Raw genomic sequence first — 18,794 nt, forward strand, 5'->3', positions numbered from 1 at the left:
GAGAGTGAATGGTAAGAATGCAGTTGAATCTAGAACTTGCATGAATTTTTACGGCTTTAGACTTAAGGTCCTTTGCAATAGGGGGCCCACTGTCAAGTTTTAAGCAAGCTGTGGGACAGACACTTGAGGGGAGAGAAATAGTCAAGTTGGTGTCTTAAAAAGGTCACCTCTGCTTCTATATGGGGATGGATTGGAGGGAGGCAAAGAGAGGACAGGGTATATCAAGTGTGAACTTTGATCCACTGAAATGCATTGATTTTATATAGTTGTTGTCTTCCTGAAAAGGTGCATGTTGAATATTATTGTACATGCTTTGCCATATATACTTTTTCATTTTCCAATTTGATTCATGTTTTAAGAGAGAGAGAGAGAGAGAGAGAGAGAGAGAGAGAGAGAGAGAGAGAGGATTAAAAGTGAAGAATTCTTTGGTTATATGATTAAATTTGTATTTTAGGATCAGCTATTTGTCAAAGCCTAATACTTTGTATATAATTGATGTTTAATAAATATTGGTTGATATTTTAATTTCAAACAGAAACAGGAGTCAGGTCTGCTGGTATAGGCCTATAATCCAGGCTACTCAGGAGGCTGAGGGCAGAAGGGTCAAAAGGTTAAGGCTTGCCTGGGATACAAAATGAGTTTAAGGCCAGCCTCAGCTATTTAGAAAGACCCTGTCTTAAACATAATTTTTAAAGGTTTGAGAATATAGGTCACTGATAGAGTCCATGCCTAGCACATGTGAGATTATAAATTCAATCTCTGGTAGCACAGGAAAAGAAAGTCAGTATCAATTGCTATACATGAAAAGCTCCGTTTTATGAAACACTCTAATTCATTGGCACTTAAAACTTACTTTTAAAAAGACTTTGTTTAATTTCTATGTATGTGGGCATAGGCATCTGTTTCTGTATATGCACTTGCAGAGGACAGAGAAGGACACAGGGTATGCTATTCTAACTCACTGTCTTATTGTCCTGAGAAATTATCCTTTAAAGAATCTGGAGCCATCCTAGTGGTCAGCAAGTCCCAAGTCCTCCTGTCCTTGTCCCCGAAAGCTTTGGAGTTATAGGCAAAGGTGAAGCTGTGCATACCTAGTTTGTTTTGTTTTGTTTTTGATGTGGGTGTTAGGGATTCGAACTCAAGTCCTCATGGTTGTGTAGCAAGCACTCAACATACACTACACTACATCCTCAGTGCTTTAACAAAACACACTCTGCTACCTCAGTGGTTCTGTCCTTAAATAAAAACGAAAAATTCACCCTACGCACTCTAATCTAATGCTTTAGGAGAGCTTCACTTTTGAGAATTACAAAACAACAACCAAAAAATCAAGTGCAACTTCTGAACTCTAGGTCGTGAAAATGACAGGCACCTTTTCGTTTTCCACAGGCATATCACACCAATAATTGTGAACGTCAATTACTTAAACATTTGTGATGTGAATTTTTAGAAAACGACATAAGTACGATGTAATCTTGTATGTTACACAAGGGCACACCCCTCCTATGCTTGTGAGAATTCTTGATTTTTCAGTTTCCTGTCAATGCCATGCAATCAGTGTTGTTCGCTCTTGTAGTCATTATTTCTTTCCCACCACTGTCGTGCTGAGGATTCAGAAGATGCAGAAATCCTGTCATCTTGCTACCCATGGAGACCCGCAGCTTGTCACATCTTGTAGTTCTACCATTGTGATCTCCAAACCCTCCTGAATAAAAGGCACAATCTTGCGAAGGCCTGGGGACATGAAGAGAGGCCCTCTCACCATGCAGAAGTCCCCAGGACCAGAAGGAATTGTTCCTATGAATGGAAGGAACAGCAGGTGGAAGGACACTGAAGTGGGTGGGGTAGATGCTGTAATTGGTGGAAATACCTTTGTGTGATTTCCACCCCGAGAGTTTGATTTTCCAGCTCCTTTCCACTCTCTCTTGTCAGTTTGCCAAGAACAAATGACATCTGTCACTTGTGGTGTGGGCCAGGGACAATCACCATATGGCTGCTGCACATTATCCAGTACCATCCTGCCTATTCCAGTCACTGCATTAGCTTTGCCAAAAATTTATACCGCATTGCTATTGTATTCTTTCCTCTGTTCGCTTCCTCCAGCCTGTAGTAAACCAGTGCCTGATCCCGGTTTCTCTGTGGAGCTGACTCTGAGTTGCCTTCAAAGCACCCCTCCCCCCAGTCGGTTTTAAACCTTCCCGCTAATGGCAAAAAACGTGGACGAGATGATTAGAAATCTCACGCACGCTATTGTTTTGTTGTCACAATACCATTTAGCCCCATTTGGCTGCTTTTTCTCTTTGGATTGGTATTATTAACAGTTTGTTCCAAAACAATGCTTATGCGTCTCTCCAGTGTCCACTGGGCTACTGCAGGATAAAAAGCTATTCCTTATTAGTGCGAACAATAGAGTGAGAGGCTTGTGTTTTTTAAATAGATTATTATACTGTAAAGGAAATCTCTGTGAAAGGAAATAAAAGAGAACAATCATGGCCGTATACTTATTCAAACTAGACTAGAAACGAAAGTAGAAATTTGAAAAGGTATAACTTCCAAATGACCACAAGATGGCAGTGTGGTGCTACCTGCGAACTGATGCCAAAGATCGCGTTCTGCCTCTGCAGTAAGCCTCAAAAACAAGCCCAAATAGGCAATTTTGTGTAAATGCGTAAAACTAAGCCTTCTTATTAAATGATTATAAAATATATTTAAGGGCACTTTAAAAGTGGAGCTTGTAAGAGTGATTTTAGGAAACTGAAAGATTTACATCAGATATAATACAAACTTCGTTGCACCGGTCTTCAAAATATAATTAACTTAGGGAAGTGTCATAAATCTAGGCAGAAAATTAATGACTACAGAGAGAAAAACTAAGAAGTAATAATTGATTTTCTTAATGGAGAAGAGACTATTTAAGAAACCAGAGCCATTATCCAAATACTTATTTTTCTCCTAATGAGTACAAAGCACTGTTCACAAAATGGTATGTGTAATTTCACCTACTCTAGAGAAAGTGAAACTACTTTTCTTTTCTTTTTTTATTTTACTTTACAAAATTATTGCATGCTAAGGTTAAAAAAAAAGTGCGAGGCTGATTTTAATATATCATGGTATCAGCACAGCAAGCAACCTTGCAGATGTAATGCCAGAGAGAGTATTTGGGGGTAAAGAAAAATACATTCTAAAGTTCGAACATTTTTACTGTACACTACGAGGAGTAATATGTGCATCCCTGTCCATCTCCTGTACCAAGAACTATTGTGGTAGCGAAGTCTATGTTAAAAGACTGGATTAGGAGGAATGGAAGGAGTCACAGAACAGCCCCTAATAAAGCACATAAAGGTCCAACCTCCTTTCCCTAGTTTTCTTTGAATCCAAATTTCGAAGTTGTTTTTATTTTCTTCCTTTTCTCTTTTCTGTTTGCCCCATCTCAATTTACCATCAAGTTGAAGTAAGAGCCAACTATTTTCAGTGATTTACTTTTTGTGATTTATATCAAATTATTTCATTTAGGCCATGCATTTGTTCAGTGAATTAGTTATTTATCACTGGTGATAATATTACTAAAATCAATTTCAGAATGAATTAGGAAATTATGGCAAGAATATGGATGACGTGATTAGAAATCTCATGAATACAACCATTTTGTAAGCAAGAAACCATTCCATAATTATGTATTTTGTAGGATTGGACTTTTATGGTTATTCTTCTAATTAAAGAATAATTTACACAGGAAATAGAGGCACGGTATATAAAAGACCAAGTGATTTGGCTTGTTTCACTAGTCTGTAAACAATTGGAAGTCCTTGAAATTTTTCTTAACATATTATTCTAGGCCAACAGGCCTTCTGTCTTTTTTTGTTCCCTTTTTGCTTGTTTTTGAGAAAGGTTAACAGGATTTGTGATTCTCTTGTCTCGAACTTGTTAGGGCTGGAGATACAGGTATGTGCTATCATGTTGGGCTGTTTTGCTGTTGTCTTGTTTTAAGGAACTTGTGCCCAGTAAATATTTTAGTGTATAAAAAAGAACTGATAAGAAGTTTCTTTTGTGTGATTCCCAAAGCAAATGTGAAGAAATAAACAGTTACTTTGGAAAAGAGAGACCATATCGTTGCACTGGTGTCAGAGAAAACTGCATGCAGGGTTGAATTTTAACTTTTCAATAGATATTTTGTTATTATATGGATGGCATAAAAGGGAGAGTCTTGGGAGGCTGAGATATTACAGTCTGCAGGCAATTAGCTTAGATGGTCACACTCTGGAGCTCTGAAGGCTATAACCCCCTACGTGCCCCTAAGGACTGTTGGCTACTTCCCAACTCACATGGAGGAGCTGGAGAAGGGAAACTGTTATTAGTGACATGATTTTTTTAAACATACATATATATGTTTTAAAAATGTGCATCTATACCAACGTTATTAGTAAATTCCCCATGAAAGGTTTTGACTGTGTGTATCCGCTACCAAATCGTTGGATTCAATTAATGTTTCAATGCATTCAGTGTAGTCCTTAGCCACGGGATTTTCCCAGTCATTCTTTGTTGAAATTCAAAAGACGAAAGATTTGCTCTGTGAGATGCAGATTTCCCCTGCTCAGAATACAGATTACACATTCTAAAAGCTTTCCCAGAAGGGAAGGACCCTGGGAGGCTATAATAGCAAAGGACGGCTGCCTCTTGCTTTTGCTCCCAAGCAAACTTTGCTTTATCACTTAGGTATTATCCGTGAGGGGAGTGCTTCAACAAGCGACTCTGAGAGGTAATGAGCTAGCTGCTTGAAGGCAGGCATGGAGCCACCAGCACGCCACTTTTTGAAAACCAAACTTTGAGGGTTGTGCTCAGAAGAACACAAATTGTCCCCTTTTTGTCATGTGTGCCATAATCCCTTATGTGACCCCTCTAAGAGATACTGATTACCCTGGGGGGAAAGAAAGTATCTTTTACTTTTCCTAGGAAGGAATTCGGGAACAACAAATTCGATTGAAATGACTTAATTTGGAAGAAAACATTCAATATCTTAGGCGGGGTTGAGACATGGCATGGAGGACCAAGGTTAATTATTCTTCTTGTCTACTGGTAATAAGAGTGGAAACCTTTCTGCTATGAAAGGGCTAATGTTCCCCCAATGGTTCATGTGGTGGGATTATAATCCTTTTAGTCCAGACAGAGAGCGTCAGCTCCCATTATGAATGATGGTGGAGACTTAGTACACACAAAAGGCTACTACCAATTAGAACTCTCTGTCGCCATTCCCTCAGGCTAATTACTTTTGAGAATTAGTCCTCAAGTATGTACAACAAAAATTTCACCCGTCAGGAGAAAAAAAAAATCTTATTTGTTGGTCAAAAGGCCTTTTACCGGAGCTGAGATACATTAACACAGAGGACTGTTGGAATTTACTAGCTATTTTCTCTCAGTAGGAGCTTTCATGATAATACAGACACCTTTTCAAGGGGATGAACAAATATGTTCAAATGAGTAGAAAGCTAAGCCATTATCCTGAGTTCAGTTTGAAAAAATAAAATACTTGGCAGAGGGTAGGAATGGGGATGTTTTCAGCTGAAAAACAGCGCATCCGTACAGGTTCATGATGGAGTTTTGTTATTTATGCAATGAAAACATAGATTTTTCTCCTGTAGGTCCTCATAAAGTTGGGTACGTAGGGTTACGTTCAATATTTGTATTCATTTTCCCTCCCACATACTTACCTTTTCTAAGTAAGTATAGCTCCAAATTTTCCCATCAGCCCACGCTCTTGAGATTATTTTTCCACTCTGGTCATAGTCCGTCTTTTCATTCCAGGTTCCTCTTTGAATAAAGGTGACTAATCCTGAAGGTGAATATGTGATGTTCACTTCATTATATCTGCTGACAGGAGACCACAGAATAGGTCGTCCAGTCTGGTCATAAAGAATTCGAAGGGTGAATTTTCGGTGGTCATCATAGATCTTCCCCGTGCGGGTCATATGATCAAAATCAATGGAAAGTAGGTTTCTGTTGTGGGCCTACAAAAAAGAAAGATGAACTATATTTTATGCACTGCTTTGATTCTTCCTCTAGTGCATTCCCAATCCTCAAGCATTTCTGGATGCTCCAATGATGAAGACTCTTATCACTGATCTTTTATTGTTTAATAGTCCTCAACTTATAGTTAGCTTTATTTCCTCATGATAGTGTAGAGTCATGGAGGGACAAGGCCATGTTTCACTTCCTGGCAAAGTGCCCGGTATAATCTTGACCTTCATCCTATTGCTGATGATTGTCTTTCTCCAACTAAAGACTCATGTGAGCCACCACAGTTTTCAATAATCACAGGATCATATTTTATGTGAGTTCGATAGAAGTTAGAATCAGGATTCCTGGCTTGTTTCACGCTTTGTAACTAATCAAGTGGTAACTAAGGAAAAAAGACAAAGACCACAACGAGCTCCGACTGCTTTGGGTTTTTCATGCTCATCTGGGCTCAATGAAGTTCACATCATACTGGAACTCGAGAGTATCTACCGAGGGGACCTCACACCACCACATTTCCAGCTGAGGCTGGAGGGTAAACATGGGGGTGTTTGATAGTAAGTGTAGTACGATTTACCGATTATAGAATGTTAAGTTTAGATTCAAATTAAAAAAAAAACCAGTTACGCTTTGGTTTAATTCTGGTCACAGTTACCTTGAAACCTTACAGGTGACTCAAAGTGAGCTCTAGTCAAGGAACTTAACAAGGACTTTATCAATGACAAAACTCAGTGGTGCCTGGCTTTGATGAAGTCCAGCTAAGTCCACCTGAGCGATGCAGATAGCAAAATAGCCTAGTAAAAGAATTAAAACTAAGCAAAAAAGACTTGATGGCTTTTCAAAGCAACCGGACAAGTAACCCAGTTTTCTAGTTTTCATCTAGGAATGGCAGTATTGGGCAGAGCCACATCACTTCCGCTATGACTTGCTGATAATAGCACAATCACTCTGAAAACATAGTACTGAAACTGTGTGTGTGTGTCTGTGTGTGTGTATGTGTGGTGTGTGTGTGTGTGTGTATGTGGTGTGTGTGTGTATGTGTGGTGTGTGTGTGTGTATGTGGTGTGTGTGTGTAGTGTGTGTGTGGTGTGTATGTGTGTGTGTATATGTGTGGTGTGTATGTGTGTGTGTGGTGTGTATGTGTGTGTGTATATGTGGTGTCTGTGTGTGTGTGGTGTGTGTGTGTGTGGTGTGTGTGTGGTGTGTGTGTGTTTGTGTGTGGTGTGTTTCCCAGGAGAAGATAGCTCTTCTTCTTAAGCTCGTGTTTTTCATTAAGTGTTCAGTCCTTGAAGAAAAGGAAACTCTGAAATAAGGGTGGGTAGAACTCTGGGAAGAGCTTTTGAAATGGACTTAATTTTAGTTAGTTTGGAGTAGTTAACTGAGTGTTCGTAGGTCTTCTGCCTTACTGTAAATATAACTTTTTTTTGAACTAAGTGACATATGAAGTTGAGAAATGGCAGTCATAATATACTCCTCACCCAGCTTTCAGAGAAGATGCTGTGATTTGGGTGGAGGAAAGTCAAGTGTATCTGGTAGAATGGAAGGCAAGAATAGGAAAGGAGAGTCTGAGAAGTGTAAGTGAGAGTGAATGGGACTTGGGAGACTAACTTACTGGTTTCCATACCAGTCTTTTTTCCTACCTGGGGCTTAATTTTACTATCTATGAAATGGGAGTGGTATTTATATAACATCTTTCATTAAGAGATATATAAAGACATACCTCTTTAGATATCAGAGACTTGCTAAAACGTAAACTTAGGAAACTGTAAAGGAGCAGTAAACACTATTTAAAAAATACACAATATAATGATCATTTCTCTCATTTTATTTACGCCTGTGAATAGGCCCATGTGTCAAATGCCAAGGTAATTTCAACTTGGTTTAAAAAATTCATATGGGCAAGAATTATCATCACAATCCCACACAGAATGTCAAATGACTGGTTAATGAAATAGGAACAAAAAATAAAAATAAAACAATGAAATTTTTACACTAGAGTTTGATTCTCTTCAATATAATCAGACTAAACATGATCCATTAGTTTATTCAACTAGACTTTGTTAACTTAAAAAGATGGTTTTAGATTTATTGACTTTATGTGCACACATGTGAACTCCCTGAGTGCCTCAGAGTGAAGGATGGTTGTGAACTGAGTGCTGTGAATCAAACTCAGGTCCTCAGCAAGAGGTCCAAGTGCTCTTAACCACTGAGCCATCCCTTCTGCCCTACTTTGGTGGTTAAGAATCCCTTTGCCAGAAAATTATCAAGTATGTTCCCACATAAAATTTCATAAACATATCTATGGACACTGGGATATAATTCCAGTTAGCCATGACAACCTCATGTAACCCAATCATGAAACTTTTATGGGTACTCAGGAATCAAAGTTTCAATTTCAGATAGATTTTTTATTATAGTGGCATCAATGACTACAAATTCCCTACTCCTATATATCTTTTCTTTCTTTGTAACTCGGTATACATTGCTTCTCAAAAATTATTGGCTTCATCCATATTCCATTAGTATCAAGGGAGATTTTTTTAAAGCTTCCCTATACTGGAAAATATAGAAATGTATAGAGGAAATCATGATTGGAAATTCCACCATCCAAGGAGAATTTCTATACATTCTTACTGTATTTCCTCTGATTTATCTTACTCTGAGGGGTATATTTTTATACATTTAAGTATATATAACTAAGATGGCACTTAGCGTTGTGTCCTCCTTTTACAACCAATGTTTTATTGCCACCATTTTGACATTAATATATATTCTTCATATATGACTTTCAATGGTTGCATAATATTTTAACTACATGATACATATCTGTGTGTTCATTCTCCCATAGTTGGACATTAGGATTCTTATTTTCATTTGCTTTTGCACCTGATGATTTGTTAAACATTTTTGTCAATAAATATTTCTATAACATAGGTATTAATAAAAATTACTGTATTAAAGGACAAGCATGTATTAAAAGACTCCAGATGTGCTTTGAGAGATTGCTGGATTGCACCCAAAGTTGCCCAAGAGTCATATCCCACTTGATTAGCAGTGTAAGACCCATTTCATCTTATCCTCTGCAATGGTGTTAGTAAAGTTTTCTGGATGTGAGAGTGAGAAAATGATCCTTTACTAGGAAATTCGCATCTATTTGATTGGTATTGAGAATGAAGTTGTTTTTTTTTTTTTAATTATTGACTGCATGCATATCTTCCACGAATGGCCTTCTCCTGCTATTTGACAGTTTTTCTACAGGACTGTGGAAGCTGGTTTTTAAAAAACATGCTTTGGTCTTAGTGTCATCATCATTTAGCCAAGGCCTTAATTTTGAACTTCTGCGGAAAAGGACCAAAACGTTCCATGTCATGAATTTTAGCCAGAAGACCAGTGATTACTTTAATTATTATTTTGTAGAACTGCTCTTGGTCTCAGTGGGTAGGTTTAATTCAGCTACCACAGGGAAAGTTTTGGGACTTCTGAGTTTTTGAAACTGTCTGCAGCAAATGAGTGCAGTGTTGTATTGCCAAAGCATACACTGGTCTGCTGTGAACACCGAAAAGGTCTTAGGGAAGCACACAGTTCTTGTCTTGTGATACTTGGGGCTTGGAAACTTATAGGAAGCCAGGTGTTCTTTCTTCAACTACCTTTCCTGTGGTTTTATAGTCACATATTTCCAACTGTAAAACTGTTTATTTATAACAGCTGCAAAATACCTATGTATTCCCAGAGACAGTTGTAACTATTACTATTGATGTTATAATGATAGTTAAACAAAGTAACAAGCCATTTTCTGTCCAACTGAATTGTGGTTTTATTTGTCCGAGAGATGAACTTTACTACTCAAAAACAGATTTCTTAATAACGTCATTAAGACTCTGTAAGCGAAATCCTCCCCAAAGTCATCAGAGGAGGACTCCATCTAGTGCCTGTTTTCTCTGCCCGTTGGGACTTGTACAGCAGTGCATCTTTGTTTCAGAATAAAGCATGCTGATGGTCTAATGCTGCTAGTCAAATGCTCGTGAAACACTTATTTCAAAGTTGGGTTTGGAAATTAAAATTCAGCAAGGACCTAAAGGGTTGAAAGAATCAAAGAGGCCATAGGTTTCCTCTATTCACTCTCTGTGGAGACCACACACGAGGACGCTGCAAGGTAATTGCTTTCAGGTGAGCCTTCTTAACCTCTGTCTAGAGTAACTATGTGCTGCCAGCCTCTGAGATGGGCATTAGAACTAAGCTGAGTGCCACTGACTGCTCAGGTCATGGGTAAGGTTGGAAAAATCCATATTCATCCACATGTTTGCTCTTCTCCAAGACAACAGCTCTTGATCCAAGCATGGGCCAACGCTCCTCAGTTCTATTGTATTCCAAACAATCTATACTGATCCCTCTCCTGGAAAAGAGAGAGTGAGAATAGCCCCAAGTTATAAAGGGGACTATTGTCCAATGGACAGTTGTACAATGAATGAGACCTTTGAATTTAGCAGCTGTTAACCAGTATTTTGTAGTAAGAAAGATGGGCGTACTTAGTTTTTCAATAGAGGAGGATGTGTGTTGCTGCATGGGTCCTCTGGTTTCCATTAGGGCTTTCTTTTCCAAACTATACTAAGGAGAGGGACTTGATTTTTGTTTATAATTGAATCAGAGAGAAAGGAAGGGAGGAGAATGCACGCTGGTGAGCTGTGGAATGCGATTGCCAGCAGAACTGAAAGGTTCTGGGTGTGTGGATGGCTGGAGGAGGGGCCTCCAGAGGCAGCTGTCCTCTGTGTCTACATCCTGCCTTTTCTCAAGAGTTTCTGTTTTAATTAGCTAAGAGAAAACTTCAACCCTTCATATTCAGACAGTAGGCTAATGCTGTATTAGATTGATCTATGGACAATGGGAGATGTTTAATAGCTGTGCTCCACACAAAAGGAAGTTTTCTGTTTTAACTGACACCCACACCCATACACAAGGACTCACAGACAAGGACACACACACACACACACACACACACACACACACACACACACACCAGAGCTTCGGTCATGGCAGTTCATTTTCTCTCCTCTGTAAGGAGGAGAAGGCTGTCAAGGAGACTATCTAACATTTCAGGTCATAATACAACCTAATTATGTGTTAAATTTTGCTGAAGACAGAAGGTGAATAAGAGACAGGCCAAACAGCATCAAAGTTTGAAAGTTGTACTGCATTGCATTTTTATGAAGTCAAGGAATGGGCAGAGCTGATTTTAGAGTCGCCCAGGCTAGTCTACTCTCACTAGTTTTAAGGTAATTAGTATTGGACTTTTAAAGATCAATCAGTACGTTAATTCAACAGATTTTATGTTTTCCTGATATCGCCAGTTTAACAATTAAAAGGTACTCAGGGCTACTTTTATTTCAGAGTTGCTAATAAATGAAACGGCATGGCCGGAGTTAGTATTTGCCTGGGATAGCCATTTACAATTCTGTTCTCCTGTTTTTCAGTTTTGTTCTCAAGATAATTCCTTTACATTGACATTCTACCAAGTCTTGGTGCTAAAAGAGATATTAGGAGATACTCTTATTTATTGAGCCAGCCTTCCTGGGTTCAAATCCTCAAATCTGTAAGATAGGAATTGTTAAAATTCCCACCTGATGAGATGTTATGAATGGTGAATAAGTTAACATATGGTGATGTACTTAGTAAGGCCCCCTCAAAAGCTATTGTCATTATGGTTTATAGTAATATTGCCACTACTAATAGAGACTAGATACTGCATATGCCTCATATATAGATGGAAAATTCAAAATCACTGCAGGCCATTTCTTTCTCCCAAATTTATTCTTCTCATCTGAACTTGATCATATCATTCAACCTGGACACCTTTATATTACTCTATATTAACTTGCCTTTATAAGTTCTTTTCTGTTAATTATTTTATCTGGTAGTCTTGTAATATATATTTAAAAAATTGCAATTTATTAACACTTATGTGTAAGTTAAGTCACATGTGAAATAATACTTTCATCCTAATTATTTTATTAAGGCTATTTCAAGACCAAGAAACAGTTTTTATGATTTGCAGACTCCAAGAAAGTTTCTATCTCCAGATAACTTCTTGGAGTTGGGGGCAGAAACACTGAAGACTACAGATACATGTTTAAAGTGGATTAATATACCTTCAAATAGCTCCCCATATAACTTTTCACAAAAAGAATGTTTACACCAAAACTGGTCTGAAGGAAGTCGAAATGGAGAGGAACAACCCCACTCTACAGCTGATGGCTCTGTCAGTCCATTTCTGACAGTAGAAGTGAATTCTACACTGTTCAAACTCTCCAATTCTCCACTATTTGTCAGCTTCAGACCCAATGTTTTAGCAAGAGTTTTCGTCCCTTTGAGATTTCAGCTAAATTGGTGATCTCTGGGTCTCAGTAAGAGACTGTATCTCAAAAAACCAAGGTAGATGACTTCTGAGAATAACTATGTATGTCTACACACACACACACACACACACACACACACACACACACACACACACACACCCCTATCTTGTGTCCTTTTCAGTCATCTTTAAATAGAGGGGAAAAATGACCTGTGAGGGTATTAGTATTTGCTTCTTTTTGCTTGTTAATGTTGCAATCATTCAATTTGATTCTCTGAGTTTGGTTTAAATGCTTTTTCAATTATTTGTTTCTCTAAAGAAGAGAGTGGGCTGTAGTTCCAGGATTTTACTGCTCACCCTATGGAATCTGTTACAGGACTCTGGGATCCAATTCTAGGATAAATCTCATTATGCCACAGTTAACCAGAGACCAGCAAGGTGCAATAGGGTTGTAGCTCCTAAAGCAGTTTGCTTTTGGTGACTGTCCAGTTCTTTGGTAATTCTCTCTATTGTTATGCATACTCTGATTCCTCTATGGTCCAGGGAAATACATTTATTGATACAGTAGACAAAAAGATACATGGATTGGATGCAGAAGTATTTTACTTGTGATTCAGATACAACTCAAGTTAGGGGAAATAGATTTAAAAAATTAAAAAATGAAATTTCAGGATATTAATGGGATTTATTTCACTTAATGGCGCCTTGAAGGATGGCAGATCTAACAGATCTCTGGCTGGGGTGGGCCGCACATAATATTATGCTTCCCAACAATTTGCTTCCCTCACTTTCGTGGGGGTGGGGAGAATCACTGGAGGAGACTAATTCATGTTTTCATTTCTTTTTGAAAAAATAAAAAGATGTGCTTTTCCCGACTTTCTTTCCATCTAAGAAGTCTGAGGCAATGCTATGTCGATGTTTGGGAGATGGGCTGTCCATCGTCTTACCAAATGGCCCTTTAAATGAAGCTGTCCCTTTGTGCCTGGACAATCAGTGTTTTATGACCTGCTGCGCAAGCACATTTATGAATCACAGGAACGCCTTTTTCGAAGTTTCCCAGTGCTCATAGCATGGCAGGGGTTTCTACATCTTTGCTCACTTGTATCCTGACTATGTGAACCTCTCTGCCCATGTTCTGGAGCTTCAGTAGGAGAAACAAATGATTCAGCCATGGCCCCTTGGAACTGGAGAACAGCAGGGACCCCTGTTCGTTAATAGGTATGCTTACAAAGGCCTCACTGTATATTTATACAGAGAATGGGAACATTGTCATGAGCTGTTTGCTTGAAAACCTGCCTGAAGTGAAGGGTTATCTTCTCGGAACTAAGAATATCAATGGGCAAAGAATAATTGCTCTGTCCACCTTAACCTAGAGGTGGGACTTTTGGGAACCTCTTCATCCCACTAGGCATTTCATTCCATGCCTGGCAGGGGGAAACCAAGGCAGCAATGTACCGAATCCTGTGAATGGGGAGGGCAGGTAAGGATGAATCAGTTAAACAGCCTCTCTCTTCTCCTTTTATCTCCTTCATGCTTTCTTTGCCTGGAGGCCAGCCAGTTGTCCTGAACCACCCACACTTGCCAGTACATTAGAGTCGGTTATTTGTCTCTTTTTGTCAGCATTGAAGTGAGGAGTCAGGCTCTGCCAAGGTGCCTGTGCTGAGTGGGGCAATGATTTATAGATTAATTATTTTAAGGAACAAGGCAGCACAGCATGCTGCAGTGGAAACAGTGCCATACCAGGGGAATACCTGCATCTCAGCTCTGGTGCTGAGCTGTAATAGCTGTTTGACTTTGGGCAAATCAGTTGACCTCTCTGAGCCTTGGTGTCTTTCTCTGTAAATTGGGAATAACAACAATTGATGGCCGTGGTGATCAAATACAATTCCGGCAGTGAAAGCATTTTGTTAACCCCGAGGCACTAAATCTATGTAAAAGACTGTTATTAGATTTCTAGGGACCGGCACAATCACAGCACCTAGCCAATAAGGAGCCCAATCCTTCATTTCCAAGACCTCAGGGAGTACATTTGAAGTTATGTAGAGGAAAAAGGCCTGGAGTTTGTTGCAATGTGGGTCAACTTATAATTAGCACTCACTAAACCCATTCGTTTTCAGTACTGAACTGCTCCTCAGCGTTTTATGGCTACTAGCTTTTCAGAAGTAAGAAAACTTTGGGATATAAGGGACAAATTATGGTTGACAATTTCTGTTATCTGAATCTGAAGGGGGAGAATACAGAGTGAGCCATCCTAGAATATTTTCGGGTCACATAATAGTAGAGGATGGGCTACCGTATTTTCATAATATTTTAATAAGTGTATAAGCTGGGGAGGAACTAAAAGATCAATTTTTCTGTGATCAGTCATTAGGATGGTAAGCTATTTGTAGAGAATTCTTCCTTTTCCATAGCACTGCATTTTTCATTTCACAGAAATGCGTTTAATCCAAGTACTTGGATGATGGGAGAAATCCCATCAGTTTGAGCACTGCCAGGGATACAGAAAAGGACACGGTCTCAAAAACCAAACACAAACATAAGCCACTGCAACACAGTGGCATTTCAAGACCAGTTATAAAACTGGGTATCAGGGTTAGATCATTTGACTTTCCCATTCAAATTTCTATGCAGCAACTGCATTTCTTGAAGAATTCAGTCATAAACGCTGACTTTCATAGAGCTTTGCGTATTTGACTGGATTCACTTCTTAATTCAGGGGCCTCTCTGGCAAGTGTTCTATTACAGACCAATCAATAGAACTGAAACATACAAATTGACTGTTCAACTAGACAACTACAGTAGCTGTTATTAAAAAAAAAAAAACCCAGCCACTAAAGGCAGTTTTTAGGCACCATCGATAGAGCTGGTTAAAAATGTAAGCACACTTGTAGATTAACTTTTCTGCATCAAGATATAGCATGGGTTGGTTTGACTGCTTGTCTTTGCAGCCTGATGCATAGGTTGGCTGGGAGTTGTAATTCTACAGCATTCAATTCGCCATAGTTCTTCTATAGTGAGTACAAAGAATGCAAGTACTTTCTGTATCTTGGGTGTGAGGTGGATTTTCTCTGAAGCCCGACCTCAATACTGAATACTTCCTGCAGACTGGCAGTTGTTCTGATGCTAGTCAAGTTGCCAATACATTGGTTAATGTTCAAGAAAAGGACAGATAGGGTGCTATGGTGTTTGCAAGGCTCCTGTATTGCAGGGCAGTGCTTCTGACAGAGAGCTCTGCTTAACTGCAGGGAACTGTGCTTGGTAAAGACTTGAGAACTGCCAAAAGCTTTCAGTTCCCTGAGACAAGCTCGCTTGAGCACTCCATCCCAGTCTCCTGTCCAGTTCTTTGCTCCCACGTCTCTATGATGTATTTACAGCAATGGGGTCACTCACGGACTTTGCCCTCTCATGTTGCCTTTGTCTAAATGGTGCCTTATATTTTATACCCTTTCTCTCTACCCAGAAGTGGGTACCTGGGTCAACTTGGGGAATCTAATAAGCATCTCCAAAGCAGGCTAGGATGGGTACTGAAGGACTCCTTGACTAAACATATTTCTCCAGCCCTAGACTTTCTTGGTGCCTGAAATTGCTATGATTAGAGCACTTTAGCTGGCTAATGACGAAGAAAGCTCCTATTAGAATGTACATTTAAGGATACTGAACCATTATCAGCCATTAGCACTCTCTCTTGAATTAGTATATCATATAAGCTAGTCAGTCACCTGGAAAAGCTTTCGAGAAGTGAGACTTCGGTTTAGGAAGGCTCTTCACTTTCCAAGGGAACCCATGAACTTTTGTCCTTTGCTAAAAAAGGAAGGCCTTACTTACCCTCAGTCTTCTCTCAAAAGCTGAAACATTGCCTTTGTTTTGCTCCTTTCTCTGTCTCCACTCAATGAGGTTTGCATTGTGCTCTCCAGGCAATGAAATGTTGCATTTGCCGAGAGTGGGGTTGACAGCTCCTGCCAGGATGTGGGGCTCTGAGCTGAGGCTGATCTCCATCCCACTGGCAAAGGTGACACGTAGTGAACCATCTGGACTCACCCGATAGGTACTTTGAGTGTTTTCTGTAGACAGAGGAGCAAAGGAAAGGGGAGGGAGGAGGGGAAGGAGGAGAAGGAGGAGGAGAAGGAAGAGGAGGAGGAGGAGGAGGAGGAGGAGGAGGAGGAGGAGGAGGAGGAGGAGGAGGAGGAGGAGGAGGAGGAGGAGGAGGAGGGGAAGTTCAGCTCCAGGAGACACATTTAAGAGAGGTTGAGCAGATGGGGGCATCAGAGGCCTAACTGTACTCTGAGCTAGACCCCAACTCTGACATATACATTCTTTACCTATTTGGGTCTTGTTATTTTCACAGGTGGGGTGTATCTTGTAAACAGGATAAAACACTGCTGTCTCACATGGCAGGCTGGTCTCTGTTTCAGTCTCTGTGTCTCTGTCTGTCTCTCTGTGTCTCTGTTCCTGTCTCTCTGTCTCTCTTTTTGTCTCTCTCTGTCTGTCTCTGTCTCTCTGTCTCTTTCTGTCTCTGTCTCTGTCTCTCTCTCTCTCTCTGGTTGTTGGTTCTCTTTTAAAAGGATTCCCTCACAGACTCTCTCCCTGACTTGTTGAATGTGCTATCTTTGTTTGATATGCCAGGAGCTAGAAAGAGAAGGCTATAAAACTCAACTCAGCATCCTGCCACCTGCAGAAGTCATAGCCACTGCAGGCAGCATCATAGCCACTGGAAAGTTGGTTTTACTCATTTTGGAGTGAGTTGCCCCACAGCCTAGCAACAGAGTGAGTCCTAATGCCTAGACAGTGAAAACTATTTCTTTGTCCACTTCCTCTATACCTTCAAACACAGTCCTTGAGATTGTATTTTTTCTTCAGTTCTTTCTCCCCTCCTCTTTGTGTTTTGAATTCTCTCATAGCACTTGTATTCTTCTCTAGTGCATTGCCTAATTTGTCCTTTGTATGTATCCATGTCACATCTGATCTAGAATGCTAAGCTCAGATGGGGCACAGACTATTATTGTCCTCCAACAGGAAACCCTAAAAGAGCTTTACAAATGGCTTGGTGTTGGGAAATGACTTGATGGGAGATCAGACTTGGCAGGATTTAACCTCATTACTCCCACAGAGATTGGGGCCCAAAGTGGATATGTGAACTTGTGAAAAGTCTGATTTCGTCTGTGTTCCAGCTGGAAAATGGAAGGGAGAACCCATCTTCTTAATCAGAGGGGAATTTAGTTCCTTAATAGAGAGCCTACGTTTGACCAGAGACCTTAAAGCAGGTGGAGTTCTGAAGATCATTTACCTTGCTTTAAAATGTAGATAGTACTGGTTGCTGTCAAGTTGGTTGACATGAGGACATTTTCACGGTTGGAAGTGTCTAGTGCCACTTTTGTCAGCTTCTCCAGGTCACTGTGGAAGCTGCTGACCTCTCCAGTAGGAAAAGTTGCATTGGTCAGATGTCCCTCGGGGTCATACCTGAGGAACATAACAAACGTCAACTCTGAAGCCTCCTGGCAGTGACAACTGGCCTTTGCAAGGCAAAAATCATTTGGAAGCTAATATAGTTTTACTTTGAGTGATAACAAATATTATTAACCTTGTTCAATAAGAAGAAAAAGGTCAGAGAGATGATTAATCAAAAGAAGGTAGTTTTCGAAGCTTCTGAATTCCTGATGACTTTCTTGAGCTGTGCTGTTTTACAGAAAAAATAGATATCTGGTAATGAATCACCACGATGGAAACCTGGTTTATGAATCATGTCCTGCTGTGTGCAGTGTTCCAGGGAGGCCTCTGCAATTTGGGTCGATCCCTCTACTGGTGATGAATTATGAAAGCCAGCAGAGGGTGGTGTTGTCAAAGGAAAGAGAGCCAGGAACCGATCTTCAAAGCCCAAGCAGGCCAATAAACTGACTTTGCATTGTGATGGGAAAAATTATCATTTGCTGCCGTTTAAGTTGCCAAATTTGAAATGAATGAATCTTTCTTCCAACAAAATGAACAAGCACAGAGGATAATGGAAACATGTTCATTAAAACATTCTGGAGGCCCTTGATCTTGGTATCACTTAAATTCTTTTTATCTTTCCGGAGTATAGTACATAAATGTTTTGTAATTTGCTTATATGAAGAAGACACACAAAAATAATAATTACCTGAGATAATAGGCAATAACCCATATCTGGAAATATAGTCTAGTGGGTTTACTTTTTTTTTAAAGCAAAATTATTGGCAATCTCACTGTCCTCAAAATGGAAACTGCCTCCCTGAAGGCTTTTGATGTGGAGCTGGTCTTTTATTGCCAATGGAACCATGAAAAATGAACAGTTCATTAAAAGTAAAGACACACACTTGGAAACCCATAATGTTCCCTCTTTCAAGTTGCGAATTGCAAAATATTTAAGCACTTTTATTTGCTTTTAAAATGTTAAACAATTATATTCTTTATTTTATTTTAT

General features: G+C 39.6%; 1 protein-coding gene across 8 annotated transcripts in view; it reads right to left on the minus strand.

The window, feature by feature from the left end:
- Tenm1 (teneurin transmembrane protein 1) overlaps window positions 1–18,794 on the minus strand; it is an 889,770-nt gene that overhangs the window by 11,356 nt on the left and 859,620 nt on the right. For all 8 annotated transcript variants that reach the window (XM_063280507.1, XM_063280510.1, XM_039100433.2 and 5 more), the window contains 3 exons: window positions 17,643–17,815; window positions 16,184–16,419; window positions 5,706–6,002 (listed from right to left, as the gene is read on the minus strand). In XM_063280507.1, coding sequence (XP_063136577.1) covers window positions 5,706–6,002; window positions 16,184–16,419; window positions 17,643–17,815 — 706 coding nt within the window. The remainder of the gene's footprint in view (window positions 1–5,705; window positions 6,003–16,183; window positions 16,420–17,642; window positions 17,816–18,794) is intronic.

This window comes from Rattus norvegicus, chromosome X (genome assembly GCF_036323735.1).
Source record: "Rattus norvegicus strain BN/NHsdMcwi chromosome X, GRCr8, whole genome shotgun sequence".
In the NCBI taxonomy this organism is placed as follows: Eukaryota; Metazoa; Chordata; class Mammalia; order Rodentia; family Muridae; genus Rattus; species Rattus norvegicus.